The sequence below is a fragment of the Aspergillus caelatus genome, assembly GCF_009193585.1.
Source record: "Aspergillus caelatus strain CBS 763.97 unplaced genomic scaffold BDV27scaffold_297, whole genome shotgun sequence".
NCBI lineage: Eukaryota > Fungi > Ascomycota > Eurotiomycetes > Eurotiales > Aspergillaceae > Aspergillus > Aspergillus caelatus.
Window position 1 is genome coordinate 1 of NW_022475560.1, and position 13,213 is coordinate 13,213.

The window sequence follows — 13,213 nt, forward strand, 5'->3', positions numbered from 1 at the left end:
AAAAAAAAAGGGAAAACGTCACTGTTTGCCCTTACTTTTCCCAATGATAAGGTGAGCACAGCAGTAGAATACACTATTGATTTGGGCTTACTCCCTCCTTCGTCTTCATATTCTCGTGATGGCCACTAGAATTATGATTCGACCGCCTAGCAGGAGGAAGACTCCGCAACTGTGCCACTTTGAAGTGGATTCCCGGAATGGTAACTCATCGGTATCGAATCACCACCAAATGCGGCGAAAATGACAACCCGATTGATTGAGGCCCCAACTCTTACTGGTCTAAAAATTAGTGATATAGTTTCCTATCTGACAAGAGGCGCAATGCTGGACCATGATCAAGGATATGTTGTATGGTCGCCTGTGGACTCAATACGAACTTCCAAATGGATGTCCACCTGTCGAGTGGACCTGGGCAGGGCTAACAGCCCGTGCCCGCTGGTTGCGTTAGACTCCCTATCTCCGAAAGTATACCGATAAACCTAGGTGGATTGACTTCCCTCAGGGACAGGTAAGCTAGTCGGCAAACTAATGGTAATCATCGCAGGGGTCTGTTTCACCAGTCTTCCTGACAGGCTCGCCCTGGTTATTTATGTTGAGACAGTCAGAATAGGAGAGGGTCGGTCTGATAGAGAACCATTGCCTCCTATTATTTTTGCTCATTTCAGCATGAGTTACGTGACACTAGATGATGTCTTACGTGCTGGGCTGCCCTACCGCCAGGAAGGATCGTACTACGTCGTAATACGTAGTCAGGTGATTCTCGGTCTGCAGGCCATTGCACTATGGAGTTGGGGCTCAGAATCCATTAGCTTGTAGGCGCTAGACTCACTTACTGGTCCGTGTGGGTTTCCTATCCACTTACTTCTGGGTTCCTATGATTGCCAATTCTCTCTCGGGTGAACAAAGAAGCAAATAGTAGATACCCGTCTGAAGATGAGATCTGAAAAAAATTAAAACAGAAAAACAAAAAAATTGGAAAAAAATAATTCCAAAGCTATTTCTAGGAAAGCAATGCTGTTATTTCGTAGTTGCATTTAAACGCTTAAGAGGGGGAGTAAAATAAATTACTTATCATGAATGTGGGCTAAGATAGGTACAATAAACAATGTGGATCTTAGGATGAAACTAAAGGAACCATGATAGGAAGGGCCGCATGTACAGAGCAATAAAATTTTATTTTATTTTCTTTTCTTCGTTTTGTTTTCTTTTGCTTCATAAGGCCACAACTGAGGGATAAAAAGAGAAATTAGGCGACAAATTTACATCGAGTGATTGATATACTTATGTAAGATTTTCCAACCCATGTTCAACAGATGCAGGAACAAACGGCGACAAGACCTGTTCCATGATCACACCAATGCACGAGAGCTGGGTAAGGGCCTATCTGACTCCCTGCAGTGGAACATGTCTCGGTAATTCTAGAAAGGTACTTTGTATTCTGGATGCATTCTCGAGCCCACTGAGACTCACCGACAACGGAAGTCGCGCAACTGGCTTTTCTAGTGGAAGAGGAAACCAATCCATCCCCCCCGCATGAACGCAAGGGAGGCTGAGGATTTTGGACCATTGTAGCCAATCAGCGGTGTTTGGCGGCTCATCCCGAGAAAATCCTACAAACAACTGACTCGTGTCGTCAGCGAACTCCTGACTCGATTTCCGATCACGTTGGTGCTGTACGTAATCGTCAGTTCATGGTGCCATTCCATCTTTGGGGTCCGCCCGCCGGATCAACCGTTGATCCTATAGAAGTCACATGACCATCCACCGTATCTCTCACATGATTCTGTAGGCCTCAGGCTGCGATCTGATATCGGCGTGACCGCCTGCATCATAGCTTATCACGAGGACTGGCCATATGCTGCTGCTTGTCAACCAACCACTCCCCCTACACTAAGAGTCAACGCTTCCCTATCTGCTTACCAGGCCTTCGTATTACTCTTCAGTATAGCACATAAGGCCTCACTAGTTCTCTGTTAAATATATCTTTGTTGCCCCACTAACACAACTGAATACTTTGATTGCGCCCAGCTCCCATTCGTACCTTAAGCTGACCGCCGGCGACGATCTACCTCGATGAATGGTCCTTAGTTGACGCTTGTATTCTGGCTTAAGGGTGGCTATGATGCACTGCTGTTTAGGCAGCTCCCACTGATGTGATTCAATCAACATTCCAAGATCTTTAGCCCACGATGATGACATCAAACATCTTATCCCGTTTCCTTCCTCCGAACGGCTCTCCATCGGTCTACGAAACGCTTCGACAGCAGGACGCAGAATCGAATCCTTCGGATGTTGAGGAACGTGCAGGACTAGAATTTGAAGATGATCAGAGGACTCAATTTAGTGACCGTGAGTTGGAAGAGGCCATGGTCGATGCTGCGAGAAACGGCATACGGAGTCCGAGCCCGAGCCCGAGCGAGCCGTTTCTGACGCAACGAAGCCCACAAAGAACCTCTGGCACAGCAGCTGCTAAAACTGGTTCTCGGCGGCGGAAACACAGTCGTCCTCGGTGGATGCACCAGGACCCCGACGACGGTGATGATGATGTGCCTCCCTCCCTTCTAGTAGAAGGACACCAGGATGACGACGAGATGAAGTCTCGACTTCCCCCACCTCCTCCTTCTCATCGCCATCCGCAGCGAGAACATTCTCCTGCCCCTGGCCCTTCATCGCGTGCAGATCGGGTTCGTTGGAATACAACAAGGGAACAGCTACCGCTCCACAATGATCGCAGGGGACAACGTCCCGGGGTAATCTGGTCGCTGGGGCATCCTAACCTGGCCACGGTAGATCCCAAAGAGAAAGCCATGTGGCTGTGGGCAAACGTGGAGAATCTGGACAACTTTGTGAAGGATGTTTATACGTACTTCCTAGGGAATGGGATATGGTCAATTTTGCTGAACCGGTGTTTAAGCCTCTTGTACGCCCTTACCTGAGCTCACCCTTGGCTCTTATATGGTTACCTCCGCTGACGAATGCATAAACAAATTACAGGACGTTTGGTTTCGTTGTGGGATTTAGTACTTTTCTCACCAACTGCATCGATTATCGCAATTTTCGAGGAAGTAGAAAAATGGATGATATACTCATCCAACAGTGCACTAAGAAGATGTCGATGTCCTCTACCTTCTTGCTCTGGCTTTTGACTGTTTTCTGGATTGGAAAGGCCTTTCAGTACTTGATGGATATTAGAAGGCTCAAGCACATGCATGACTTTTACTACTATTTGCTCGGAATCTCTGATAACGAGATCCAAACGATCTCCTGGCAGGAGGTTGTGAGCCGGCTGATGACTCTTAGAGATGCGAACCCTGCCACTGCTGGGGCAGTCTCTGCCAGACATCGCAAGTTCATGGGGAGCCAGTCCAAGCAGAGGATGGATGCTCACGATATCGCAAACCGATTGATGCGTAAAGAGAACTACTTGATCGCTTTGGTGAACAAAGACATACTAGATTTGACTCTCCCAATACCGTTCCTCCGAAACAGGCAACTATTTTCGCAGACGCTAGAATGGAACATCAATCTCTGCATTATGGACTATGTTTTTAATGACCAGGGCCAAGTACGAACCTTGTTCCTGAAGGATACCCACCGAAAAGCCTTGAGTGAGGGCCTGCGGCGGCGATTCATCTTCGCAGGTATCATGAATATCTTCGTAGCCCCCTTTATTGTCGTTTACTTCTTGATGCATTATTTTTTCCGCTACTTTAACGAGTACAAGAAAAACCCGTCCCAGATTGGATCCCGGCAGTATACCCCCTTAGCCGAATGGAAGTTCCGAGAGTTCAATGAACTCTGGCATCTATTTGAGCGCCGTGTCAACATGTCGTATCCTTTTGCTAGCCGCTATGTGGACCAATTTCCTAAGGATAAGACTGTCCAGGTTGCTGGCTTTGTGGCGTTTGTTTCGGGCGCCCTGGCGTCCGTACTGGCTCTGGTATCAATAATAGACCCAGAACTTTTCCTGGGCTTTGAAATAACACATGACCGAACCGTCCTTTTCTACCTGGGTGTTTTTGGCTCTGTGTGGGCTTTTGCCCGAGGCTTAGTTCCGGAAGAAACAAATGTGTTTGATCCCGAGTTTGCACTTCTTGAAGTGATTGACTTCACCCACTATTTCCCGAATCATTGGAAGGGGCGGTTGCACAGTGACGAAGTTCGGAAGGAGTTTGCTATGCTTTACCAGATGAAGATCGTCATCTTCTTAGAAGAGATCCTGAGCATGATCTTCACCCCGTTTATTCTCTGGTTCAGCCTGCCTAAATGCAGTGATCGTCTTATCGACTTCTTCCGGGAGTTCACCGTGCATGTGGATGGCATGGGATATCTCTGCTCATTTGCCGTATTTGATTTCAAGAAAGGCACCAACGCCATTACTCAAGGCGGTACGGGACGACGAGAGAGCGGGAGACAGGACCTGCGGGCGGACTACTTTTCGACTAAAGATGGCAAAATGCTTGCATCTTACTATGGCTTTTTGGATAATTATGGTGGTAATCGCCCTGCAAACCCGTCCACTCGCCGTCAGTTCCATCCTCCACCTGCCTTTCCGACCCTGGGGTCGCCGTCTGCCGTTGAAATGGGTAATATCGGCGAGCGGCTGGAACAAACTCAAACACGACATGGTCCAGCAGCTACTTTTATGGGGCAACAATCGGCCTTGGGCCCTGGCTTCGGGGCCGCAGGCTTTGGCGATCACGCGTCTCCCGCACCATCTATCCTCCTTGACCCGCATCATCAGCCGACAGCGTCAGAGTTCCGGACGGCAAACCGCTCTGCCCTTTATCCACGGTTCAGGTCGTCGCGTCCAGTGCGACCCATGAGTGACCCGATCGAGGACGGCAATGAATCACCCTCAGCGGAGATCCGTCATGCTGCTGTCAAGAAGTCGCCACATACAACGACGGGATCCAGCGGTGGCGCTATCGGCACCAGTGATAGCAACCTTGGAGAGTCCTGGCGGATGAACTTGATGGGGGATGAAAATGACAAGGACACAGGTGAGGACGGAGAGAACGTCGAAGATATTGCTGGGAACGCAGGGGTCTTAGGGCTTATCCAGCAATTTCAAAAGGTCAGCAAGGACAACCGCGGACGCACCACAGTTGGGATATAAAAGGGGGAGGATGAATATGTCACCCCCTAAACTTCTCCATTGGCATCAATAGGATTAGTGACTGCCTACTTTCACATGATCAGCATGGAAGTTCAAATATACTCACAGGTCCTAAAAACGCGCACACTATATTGAGTGTATATACATTCAACCCAGCTTTACCTACCCATGGCGCTTGGGAGTAGATAATGGCTTAAAAGCCCTAGATTACTCTTCGGAATGTCCTATCTGAGGTCACAGTATCAACTATAGAAATACTCAATGATACTAGTAAATGACAGATTAATATCCCTTTCCGTACCCACCCAAGTAAATGTCTACCGTGTCCAAATGATCGAAATTTTTAGTCACCTACTAAAGTACGGCTGAGCGGACGGGAAGCCCTATTTTCCAAACCCTGTGTGGTCGTATGTACTCATTCTTTCTGGAAAAGGGTCTATATAACGCTGGGCTGTTGCTAATGCCGTCAATAATATCCACAACTGAACTGTAGGCATAGTGCAAAGTACGTACAATATAAAGTTAAGTTCTGCTTCATCATAATCTACCCTCATATTGTCATCCCATAACGTCAGATTGGCCCCAATATGACACGATAATTCAGTCAGGATCTACCTTTGACTCCTCTTCTCGCGTCTGACTGATCATCCTCCACTTCGCTGTCGAACACGCATGAGTCTTCGCAATAGTCTCATAGACTGTGTATACGGTCAACTCGAAAGTATATACATACCATTCGGCGTCGTTGAAGTTGAAGATCGATTTCGCGATGGGACACTCTCTATCTTCCGTGTCTGATGGCTGTTTTTTCGATTATTGTAAAATCACAGATAATACCAGCGTAAGGAATCAGAAACTATGGCACGTTCACCCACCTCACATAGCATATGAGCTACTGACTTGGTTTGTCTCTTTACTAGACGATCACAGTCTAGCACTTGTTGCTGGATCTCCATTTGTTACCTCAACTCGGCCACGCGTCGATGCCATCTGACATCATACACTGGCTCTAACAAAGATCATAATAGAGAAGAATGTCGATATGTACTCCTAACCACCATTCGATATGGAGAATATCTCGAAGAGTCTAGTGACTGTTTCCTGGGCCTACGAACAACATATATGTTTACCAGACACCCTTCAGAGCAACAACTAAATCCTAGAATGCGCAGCAGACTCCATATTCTGGTACGGAGAGGCATGCAATTTGGAGACCAAATTGATCGTGCTTCGCGCAGAAAATCTTGTTGATAAATATCAATTTTTATCAGTCCTTGCAGCCATGTGTAAGCCCAGAATCTTCGTGTATGTTGGAATTCACACTTTACTGACGGGACATTGACAGCATTAATCCAGCGCAATCGAAGAAAATCTGGGAATGAACCCCAGGAAATATATGGAATAATCATAGACGGGTCTCAATGGGTGTTCCTGTACCTGAACTCAAAGAATCAGGTATTCACTCTCCATATCTACCCTCACAGAATATATATTGGGCTAACCTATTGATCCAATAAGTATTTTTCACTGAGTTGAGATTGGAACGAATGACCAACTGAGAGCTATCGTTAGCCAACTCTACAAGATTTTGAATAAAGAAGTCACCATGAAAATATTGCGTGGCTTTGAATCAAGGTGGATTCCATCAAATCTGAGCCCACCAAAGTTTACACTCTACAAACACAGACTCTTATATCAACACACACTTTGATCACGACACTGACTCAGATGTTGACTCTGACACTGAAGATACTACTCCTGGTAAGTCCTGCAAACTACTTCTCAGATCTTCTTGTTCTCAGACCACACCACCTTTCACAGCCAACCAGCCTCTCTATATACCTTGCTAGTGTTAACTCTTGCAGCCGTCTGACTGCACTAGGGTTTACTACAGTCAAGATGGACTGGCTGAACAGGCTCGAGAAGAAAATCAGATCGCTAATCACAAGGGTAAAGGACGACAAGCTCCAGCGGTAGGGGTGACCATCCGCAAATATCCTTCTGTTATATATCTTTTATACTATCGTCTTTGATTCATTGGGTATATGTCTTGCTGCTCTGACCTTCAGACCCACCTGAATCTTGCCTAAAGCCTGTCTAAAACTCACCTACTCCTCGAATCTGGCGCCCTAGGTCTAGGAGCCGTGTAACTTCAGCATCACTTTTAGTGATGATCCGTAGGTTGCTTGCTTGGATAAGACCCTTGTTGGCTTTGCAAATAATATTAGCATCATCTGGCTTCATCTGCTTGAAGAAAAGAGATGTTGATAGCTTGGTTATTTCCTGGGTGAATGGAAAAGGCCAAATAAGCGAATTTTCTTCAGAGAATCCACTTTGCTTGATACCCCAAGAGACTGCACATTCGCCGACCGCACCATATGACAGTGGTTGGCTCTCACTAAGATAGCTACGCTGGTCCAAAATTATCCCAACCTGGGCCTTAAGAGTACCTCTAGGCTTAAGAACCTTTTGGGGCTTTCTAACGGCATCTTTAACTGTACGCAAGCAGGACTCCATGTCTAATGGCTTCGTGAGCAAAGCTGTAGTATCCATGGGCTGTAGAGCAGAGATCCCAAGTTGTGCGCTTGCAGCTGATGTCATGTTTCCAGATGTTCATGGCGCTGGAGGGAGTTGCCAGTCCGGATTTGAGATAAAGGCTGGGCTTCTAACCGTCGCTTCAATCGATATTGTGACCATGCCCTAATCTCCATATCTGGCGAGTCTTCTAGCTGGAGTGAGTAGATGTATCTGACATGTGGGCTACACGAGATTCCCTGAAGAAGTGGCGGAACGACAATCAGGCCAGCACCAGAGTATTCTGCGTTACTGAAATATTCTTCAAGAATCCCTGGTGCAAGGGACTGGAAGCATCTGGCCATGAATATCTCAAGAATATTAGCAAACACCATAGGAATGGCAGACGGCGGACGAGTCCTGTAGGAAGAAAGACTTGTTAGTGATATTCCATACCTCAAGACGATGGTTTACTATAGACACTGAGACTTACTGCAGCTGGTGCACTTGGGCTCCTATCCTCGGCCACAGCTGGCTGCACCTGGTTGGGGAAGCGTTCCTGGAAAAAGCTTCGTGGTCCTGAAATGGGCTTTCCTTGTGGCGTTGGTGGCTGTTGAATGTGAGCGTATTCCCGTAACTGTGTATTCCGTTTGGTTTGCAAACATTTGGTCATGGCCCTCCATGCCGTAGTATTTGCAGACTGGTCCATGTGGGTTATACATCTTCACTGATTGGAAAAACGCTCTGCAAGGTGTTGTTATGGAATGTAATTATTCTTTGTTCCGAGTGATGTGGGATAGGGGGTGACAATAAGACATAAAAGAAAACCGTAAAGAGGATAGATAGAGGAGCTAGAGATTATGGGAAAGCAAGAGTAAGGCGGAGGGGAGATTAGTATTTATAGAGATGAGCCTGTGTTTATCATGTCATTGTTGCACAAGACCTTAACTACTGTTTTTGGCGTGTATGTCGGCGTGACCCGTACCTTTCTTTGCACGAACATGAGCTATCTGGTATAAAGTTGAACTATAGTTACAACTACAGACTAATAGACCATGAACTGCCCGTACAGTGGTTATTGGTTATTGTTATGGAGTGATGTTAAACCGACATTGATATTGAGGCAATTAAATCCTTAAATCCAAAATTCATCCACTTTGTGGTAAGGTGGCCGAGTGGTTAAGGTAATTCATCCGTCTATAAATAAATATGCGCGCGCATACTAACAAAATGCACAACAGGCGGCGGACTTAAGCAGTTGTTTTGAGACCCGCTATCATTTGATGCATGGGGTATGTTCTCTAATCTTTGATTGGCTACAATTTGACACTAACATAAGACAGTTTGAACCCCATCCTTACCAGTCTTTTTTTCGTTTTGAATGTTTTCTTTGACCTGACGCACCAGCCCCATAGTCTGAACATTTCCGATCTTCCTAATATACATCTTGTACGGAGGCGTGCACAGAAAGTCCTCTTCAGGTGGGTCAATGTCACGTGACTGAAAATCAATCGTATCGTTTAGCAGTGTCAATGCCACGTGACCGAGACCTACCTGGCGAGGACTTTCGATGCACGCTTCCGTAGCCCGTTGGCCTACTACTACTAGTACTACTAGTACTAATACACGCCGAAGGCATACCGCCAATCATACTACGTATACCGGAAGGGCGCTTACTATGTGCACAGTATGAATAAGCCTGCATAATCTGGAAGAAAACAAAGAGAATACTATGTGATTTATGTAGGAGTAAGGAGATAGTTAGGAAACAATCCATAAGATCTGATATCTGTCTATTTGTTTTATGCTGTGTGAATCTTCTCGTTTCGCACCCACTGTCTACAGAGACGTAGCTACCTACTACTATATCCTAGTTCTGTACCCAGGGAGAAGCGGCTGATTACATAAGAACTGCAATGGCCCTGCCCCTGGTTACGGGGTTATTTTTAGAAACACTGAACCCTGCAGGGTCCGGCAAGACCCTTTCATTGTATAGTATCTTATTCTAGTAGTACTCCGTCGTTACGGATTGAATATGATGCTTCACCAGTCCTGCAATACGGATAGGCATATTGTTTCAATTCAATTATTCAAAACAGTCACCATGTTCAAGAGCAGGGGAAAACAGTCTCACAAGTACTACTTGCCAATTGACCTGAAGAGTCTGGAACCTCGCATCGGGTGTTGCTGATCCTTCGGTCGCTGATCCGGGGGACGGATTCCTCGGTGCCGATATCAGCCAGAGCAGCGCATCTGATCCCTCTGCTGGCGCTTGATATAATCAAGCAGAGCAATGTGACTCTCTATGCATAAGACTAAAGAATTTACCCATATATTAGGCGAAATGCTGATCTTTACTACTTCTTTGCTTCCCCTCTAGGACTTGGGTCGGTAATGTAACTGACATTTAAATTTTCGATCCCCGCCCGAGGCACTCGTCTCTTGGCCTTCTCTCCTGTTGGTTCAACAATCTGTTAGGTCTTCTTTGCTTCAGCCGGACAATTGGAAAATTTCCGATATTATTATTTAATTTTCTCCTCAATCGCTGATACTCTCCTATAGGCAGGACAGAAAAGTATCTGTCTTTATGATGATCTATCTAAAGAAACCTCTCCCCACTTGATTCATCCAATTTGCAGTTTTCTTTTCGTTGTTTACTTGAATTTACCAGTCTCTCTTTTTCTTGTCTCCTGATCTCGACTCTCACGACAGTACTTTTCCCTTTCCTGCCCCCTTTGGTGGATTTTTCCCATGTCGCTCTTCATCCTTCGTTCCTACCATTAATTCCTTTTTTGGATCACTTTTTATCTTTCTGGTCCTTCTTTTTCGCCTACGGCGACATCACCAACCATGTTTCGAGCTCGGCGATATCGAGTTCTGCTAATCTTTGCGGCTGTATCTCTCTTGGCTATCATTCATTTTAGTCGATCTCGCCAGCCCCCTACGGTGACATTGGGTGTTCCTCCGCCTGTCGATCGGCCGGTTTCTTACCCTCAAAATCCACCCCCAGCGGACAACCAGGGACCCGAGACCCCTCTGCCAACACCTCTACCGAAGGGCTCGACTGATCCCAGTACATCAGACGAAAAGGTCCCTTCACAGCCTCCCCACTCAGACGATGGCTTATCGACCCCTGAACGCCCAAAACCGTCGAACGAACCGTCGTCCAAGGAGGATGGGCCTTATTTCCCGGACAACTCTGGCGCACAGAGTCAGGGTAAACTAGATTCGGACCGTCTCGAGGATCAACCGGTGCCTCATTGGAAGAAATTGCCGGAGCGATATCCTGTCACACCTGCAGATTTGATCAAATTACCGACCGGCAAATCTAAGTCTCTTCCGAAACTGCAGGCCAAATTCTCCGATGAAGCCTCGGAAGATAAGATTAAACGGCTGAGCAGATTATCCACCATCAAGGCGACGTTCGAACATGCGTGGAACGGATACAAGAAGAATGCTATGGGCCACGACGAGGTCATGCCGCTCCGGGGTGCATTTCGAGATCCTTTCAACGGGTGGGGAGCAACACTTGTTGACACGTTGGACACCCTTTGGATCATGGGCTTGGAGGAAGAATTTTCTATTGCTGTCGATCAGGTGAAAAAAATTGACTTTACGACAAATAAAAAGAGCGAGATTCCTGTTTTCGAAACGGCAATCCGATATCTTGGTGGTCTATTGGGTGCCTACGATATCTCAGGACATAAGCACGACTTACTCCTGGAAAAAGCGGTCGAGTTGGCGGAAGTCTTGATGGGCGCCTTTGATACGCCCAATCGGATGCCGATGCTCTTTTACAAGTGGAAGCCGTAAGTATTACCACATGGCCCTGGTATCTTTGTAATGATGGCTAACAATTAAGGCAGGGGGGATGCGTCGAATCCCCATCGTGCTAGTATCATGTCCGTCCTTGCCGAGCTGGGCTCTCTTTCGGTAGAATTCACACGCTTAGCGCAATTGACCAGGGATGACAAATACTATGATGCAATTGCACGGATCACGAACGAGTTAGAGAAGTTCCAAAGCCAAACTAGCATGCCAGGTCTGTGGCCGATGAAAGTCGATGCTTCTGGATGTACAGTTTCTCAATCCCGAACTGGCCACGACGCCCCGCGTGATTTACCACGGAATTCTTCCACTCCTACGGCTACCCCAACACCTGTTGAAAGCACAATCTCTTTTCCGACGGACGCGGAAAGTTATAGAATTCTTTTGGACTCACGCCAGCTTCATGAAGATGCACAGCCAGCCTTCTTTGACACAAACCCCCAGATCCCAGCTCCCAAGGCGCTTGAAATTCCAACTTCAACTGGAGACACTGCGGAGTACTGCAAAGGGGGGCTTACCAATGCTCCAGGTTCCCTCCAATTCGGGCTCGCGGCCCCGGGAGATTCGACATATGAGTACCTACCTAAGGAGTACATGCTTCTAGGTGGTCTCAACGAACAGTACCGTACAATGTATGAAAAAACCGCAGATGCAACGCGAAAGCATCTCCTCTTCCGACCTATGATCAAAGACGACCGTGACGTCCGCTTTCTAGCGACCGTCACCAAACCCCGACTGGATGCTGAACCGGTCTATCAGTATGAGGGGGCACATCTGACCTGCTTCGCTGGCGGCATGTTTGCCATTGGGTCTAAGTTGTTCGGAATTGATAGTGATCTTAAACTTGCTGCCAAATTGACGGATGGATGTGTATGGGCGTATGAGTCTACGAAGACCGGTATTATGCCCGAACAATTTCAGATGATACCCTGCAAAGAGAATGAACAGTGTGTGTGGGACGAGGCTAAGTATTGGAAGGCTTTGGATCCTAACGAAGAACAACGCATTGCTAGGGGCAAGCAGCAGAAAGAGCTAAGCGCGAAGACAGAGGAGAACAAGAAGAAGGAGGAAGTGAGAGGAATCCAGACCAACGGGACGTCTCCTACTCCAAGGTCTCTTCGCGAGAAGCGTGACCCCGAGCGTGGCAATTGGCACGTCATCGCTAGCCCTACACATACTCCAAAACCTAGTGATTCCAGTGACGTAGAGGGACGGGACCCTAAAGGATCTTCGACAGATTTAACGCTGTCTCACGAAGAATTTGCTTTGTCGCGGATCCAGAACGAGCATCTTCCACCGGGTGTGGTCCGCATTAACTCTCGCATCTATCTGCTTCGTCCTGAGGCCATTGAGTCCGTCTTCATCATGTACCGCCTCACTGGCGAGGAATACTGGCGCGAGAAGGGTTGGAAGATGTTTGAAGCTATCGCCAAGCATACTCGGACGGAGATAGCGCATGCTACGATCAAGGACGTCACCGTCGATAAGCCGACAAAGTCCGATGAGATGCAGTCGTTTTGGCTCGCGGAGACATTGAAATACTTCTATCTACTCTTCAGCGATCCGAACGTGGTGGATCTAGACGAATATGTTCTGTAAGTACTCCTTGTGAGTGTGTTCTGCCTTCTGGATGATGATGCTAACAACTGGTCATTGCAGGAACACTGAAGCTCACCCTTTCAAACGCCCCGTGTACTAGTTTTGATTTATCTTTCTCTTGATTTCTGCTATATCCTATGTAAAAAGTGTACT

At 47.1% G+C, this 13,213-nt stretch overlaps 3 protein-coding genes across 3 annotated transcripts; 2 read left to right on the forward strand and 1 right to left on the reverse strand.

Annotated features, from left to right (window-relative positions):
* Positions 1-1,886: 1,886 nt before the first annotated feature.
* On the forward strand, positions 1,887-5,345 carry atgI (autophagy protein ATG9). Its single transcript, XM_032068875.1, has 2 exons — positions 1,887-2,920; positions 2,995-5,345. The coding sequence occupies exons 1-2, from the start codon at positions 2,190-2,192 to the stop codon at positions 5,117-5,119; spliced, it is 2,856 nt and encodes a 951-aa protein (XP_031921992.1). The 5' UTR covers positions 1,887-2,189; the 3' UTR covers positions 5,120-5,345.
* Positions 5,346-7,216: 1,871 nt separating this feature from the next.
* BDV27DRAFT_163126 (uncharacterized protein) lies at positions 7,217-7,720 on the reverse strand (the record flags this gene model as incomplete). The annotated part of the gene is made up of 1 exon (XM_032073507.1): positions 7,217-7,720. The coding sequence occupies one exon, from the start codon at positions 7,718-7,720 to the stop codon at positions 7,217-7,219; it is 504 nt and encodes a 167-aa protein (XP_031921993.1).
* A 2,434-nt stretch (positions 7,721-10,154) lies between these two features.
* BDV27DRAFT_60793 (class I alpha-mannosidase 1A) lies at positions 10,155-13,174 on the forward strand. The gene is made up of 3 exons (XM_032077078.1): positions 10,155-11,442; positions 11,500-13,056; positions 13,121-13,174. Exons 1-3 carry the CDS (start codon positions 10,484-10,486, stop codon positions 13,158-13,160), a joined length of 2,556 nt encoding a protein of 851 aa, XP_031921994.1. The 5' UTR covers positions 10,155-10,483; the 3' UTR covers positions 13,161-13,174.
* Positions 13,175-13,213: the final 39 nt, after the last annotated feature.

Excerpts from the sequence above, each read along its gene's own strand:
- atgI (XM_032068875.1), top strand. The coding sequence starts at position 2,190 with ATGATGACATCAAACATCTTATCCCGTTTCCTTCCTCCGAACGGCTCT. Across the intron at positions 2,921-2,994 it reads AACCGGTGTTTAAGCCTCTT|GACGTTTGGTTTCGTTGTGG; the intron begins GTACGCCCTTAC and ends AACAAATTACAG.
- BDV27DRAFT_60793 (XM_032077078.1), top strand. The coding sequence starts at position 10,484 with ATGTTTCGAGCTCGGCGATATCGAGTTCTGCTAATCTTTGCGGCTGTA. Across the intron at positions 11,443-11,499 it reads CTCTTTTACAAGTGGAAGCC|GGGGGATGCGTCGAATCCCC; the intron begins GTAAGTATTACC and ends CAATTAAGGCAG. Across the intron at positions 13,057-13,120 it reads GATCTAGACGAATATGTTCT|GAACACTGAAGCTCACCCTT; the intron begins GTAAGTACTCCT and ends TGGTCATTGCAG.